Raw genomic sequence first — 3,015 nt, 5'->3', positions numbered from 1 at the left:
TATCTAATAGATTTTCCTTCAGTGCCTGAATGTTCTCATTTTTTCTTTGCCTAATTTGAACCTTCAAATAAGCCCACAAATGCTCTATCGGATTTAAATCCGGAGATTGCGAAGGCCATTCTAATTTTTTAATATTTTTTTCGCGAAAATATCGAATAATCATTTTTGATGTATGGCAGGGAGCGTTGTCTTGTTGAAAAATATAGTCAACAATCCCCATTTTTTGTACAGAATATGGCAAACTATTGGTCAAAATAGATTGATGTTTTGCAGAATTAAGCGTTTTGTCTATAAATACCAAATCGCCTACCCCATGATAGGAAAAACAACCCCACACCATGACTTTCCCTAATTTTTTATTACATCATAATTTACCTTTTCCAAATTGGACAGTTGGAGTAATATTTTCGAATTTATTCATTTCAAATTTTTTTCTATACACAATTTTTCTTTTTTGGATCGGTAATAATTCAAAAATACATTTATCAGAAAAGATTATTGATCTAAAATCATGGTCTGAAATTTGAAGAAATTTTTGGACGATCTCGAATCTGGAAACCATGTGTTTTTTTGTTAGAAGTGGTTTTTTCTATGCAATTCTTGCGAAAATTCCATTTTTATTTAAATTTCGTATTATGGTTCGAGACGAGACACGTGTTCCAGAAAACTTTTCTATTTCATTAGAGAGTTCAGAAGCAGTTAAAGATGAATTTTCCTCTGATGTACGCAAATGATTAATTTGCACATTATTCAAAATTGATAGTCTTCCAGAACCATGTTGGCGGTCATATGATCCAGTTTTATTGTATTTCTTGATAAAATTTACGACTGTTGAATATGGAACACCGGTTTCTTTAGAAATTTTAATATATGACATATTTAAGTCGTATAGCGCAATTATTTTCCCTTTCATAAACGAATCGAGAGTATTATATCTAAAAATATTTTTTTATTAAGATCAATCTCTAAATACTAGCATAATTTGACGGTTTAAATTTTATAACCAATTTTTATGTCACTAACCTAATTGCCGACATGCTTTAAATTTTTTGCAATATTAAAATTTAAATCTATTTTAATTATAAATACAAAATAAATATTATTTTAGAAGATCTAAAGGATCTTAAAGTATGAATTTATTCGTTTTTAATGAAAAAAACCAGGAAAGATTAAATAACCAATATTTTGTCGAGGGGTGTATAACCATGGATTATTGAATTTATTCCCTTTATTCCTCGATATCTTTCGAAAGGACTTTCGTTAGAAAATGAATGGACAGATATGTAATAACTGTACACAGCATTTTCTAATTTATCAACCCACTTTTTTTCACTGTGGACAAATTCCTGGTTATCGTTTGATTGAATCTTTCGACAATTCCTTGAGCCCGAGGATTATTGGGCCTTCCGTGGATTTGTTTGATGTTAAAATCAACGCATAGTTGTGTTATTTCTTGATTTTTGAATTCAGACCCATTGTCTGATTGAAGAAATTTGCATGGTCCATTTAAAGCGAAACAAAGATCTCATGATTTGACACACTTCCTTACCAGACTTATTATAAAGTGGTCGTGCAAATGCAAATCTATAAAAAAAATTTAAGAAACCAACCTACTATAAATGTCAATGACCGTTAAAATCCATTTGAAATTTTCGTTTAGTGTTGAAAATCTTTTCAGATCTATTATTATTATTATTATTAGCACTTCCCATAGGAACATAAACAAGGAAAGGAAAGAGTTATATCCCCACACGTGCCACACACGATACAATCTTCTTAACCATCGTTTGCCATCCTCTCCGGTTTTGTGCAAGCCATCGCAGTTCGTCCAAGTCCTCGCATTGTTTCAAGGTTTTGCCCACGTGTTTCAGATCGTATTCCAACGCAACCGGCAGTGTTGTGCGGGAACGTCCGCGAAACTTTGGGCTATCCGAGAGAAAGTACTCTTCCATGGCTTGGTAAGCAGGTGAGGACGGGTCCATTCTCAGGACGTGTCCGAAGAGCCTCCAGCGGCCATCTATGATGTCCTGGCTGACTGGCACCGAGTTACTGAGTTTGTAGAGCGATGAGTTGTTAATTTTCTTAGGCCAATGCAGGCCATTTAGGACGCGAAGCTGTTTTCTGTGAAACGAGTCAAGATTCTTTAGTTCGGTGTCAGAGATGCCCCATGTAGATGAGTTGTACAGTAGTACCGGTTTGACAAAAGCGTTGTAGATTCTAGAGCGTAGTGATGGGTTCCCGGGACAATATCGTAGCCAATCTTTCATGACAGATTTTAGAGCAACAGCGGCCAGTAGCTTTCTTCGCATGATGTCTTCTCGGTCTCCAAGCAGAGAGCTAAGCTTCTTCGAAAGTCTCCATTTTTCCATAGTTTGGGTATCCGAGCGTGATACATCGACCACGTCAGTCTTGTCCGTGTTCATGATTAAGAACCATTCTCCAAGTTTATCCGGTGCAATCTCCAATAGTCTGAGTAGGGCGGATTTGTCAGTGGACACAAAGTCGACGTCGTCAGCGTAAATCACTTCAGTTATTGACTTGTCATATAGACCTCTCAGCTCTCGTAAAGCAGCCTCAAGGTAGATCACAAATAACAGAGGCGAGAGAGAGTCTCCTTGGGGGGTTCCCACATTTGTTGGGAAGGATCTGGACGACGTTGTCCCAAGGCGAACAGTGAGGTCCGTTTTTGCCAATAAGACCTGTATCATTCTGATAGCATCTTCATCTAAGAAACTCCGTAGAACCCTCATGAGGAGATCGCGATGGATGGAATCAAAAGCTCTTGACATATCGATACCCAGGATTCTCGTGGCACTTTTGTATCTTTGGTGGGTTGCACACCGCCATCGGTGGCCCAAAGAACATCTGCGGTTGAACGTCCTTCTCTGAATCCGCTGTGACTCGGTGACAGAAAGTCATTGACTTTGTCTCCAATACGATCCAGCACGATCAGCGAGAGAACCTTCCTCAGGGAGTTTAGCAAAATGACTGGGCGGAGATTTTCTACTGGACCAA

At 37.5% G+C, this 3,015-nt stretch overlaps 1 protein-coding gene across 1 annotated transcript; it reads right to left on the bottom strand.

Annotated features, from left to right (window-relative positions):
* Positions 1–589: 589 nt before the first annotated feature.
* LOC115227353 lies at positions 590–2,750 on the bottom strand. The gene is made up of 2 exons (XM_029798218.1): positions 1,945–2,750; positions 590–935 (listed from the first exon to the last, which is right to left on the bottom strand). The coding sequence occupies exons 1-2, from the start codon at positions 2,748–2,750 to the stop codon at positions 590–592; spliced, it is 1,152 nt and encodes a 383-aa protein (XP_029654078.1).
* Positions 2,751–3,015: the final 265 nt, after the last annotated feature.

Source organism: Octopus sinensis, unplaced genomic scaffold (assembly GCF_006345805.1).
Source record: "Octopus sinensis unplaced genomic scaffold, ASM634580v1 Contig02842, whole genome shotgun sequence".
In the NCBI taxonomy this organism is placed as follows: domain Eukaryota; kingdom Metazoa; phylum Mollusca; class Cephalopoda; order Octopoda; family Octopodidae; genus Octopus; species Octopus sinensis.
The sequence above is the reverse complement of the archived record's forward strand: the minus strand, read 5'-3'. Positions and strand labels throughout refer to the sequence as shown.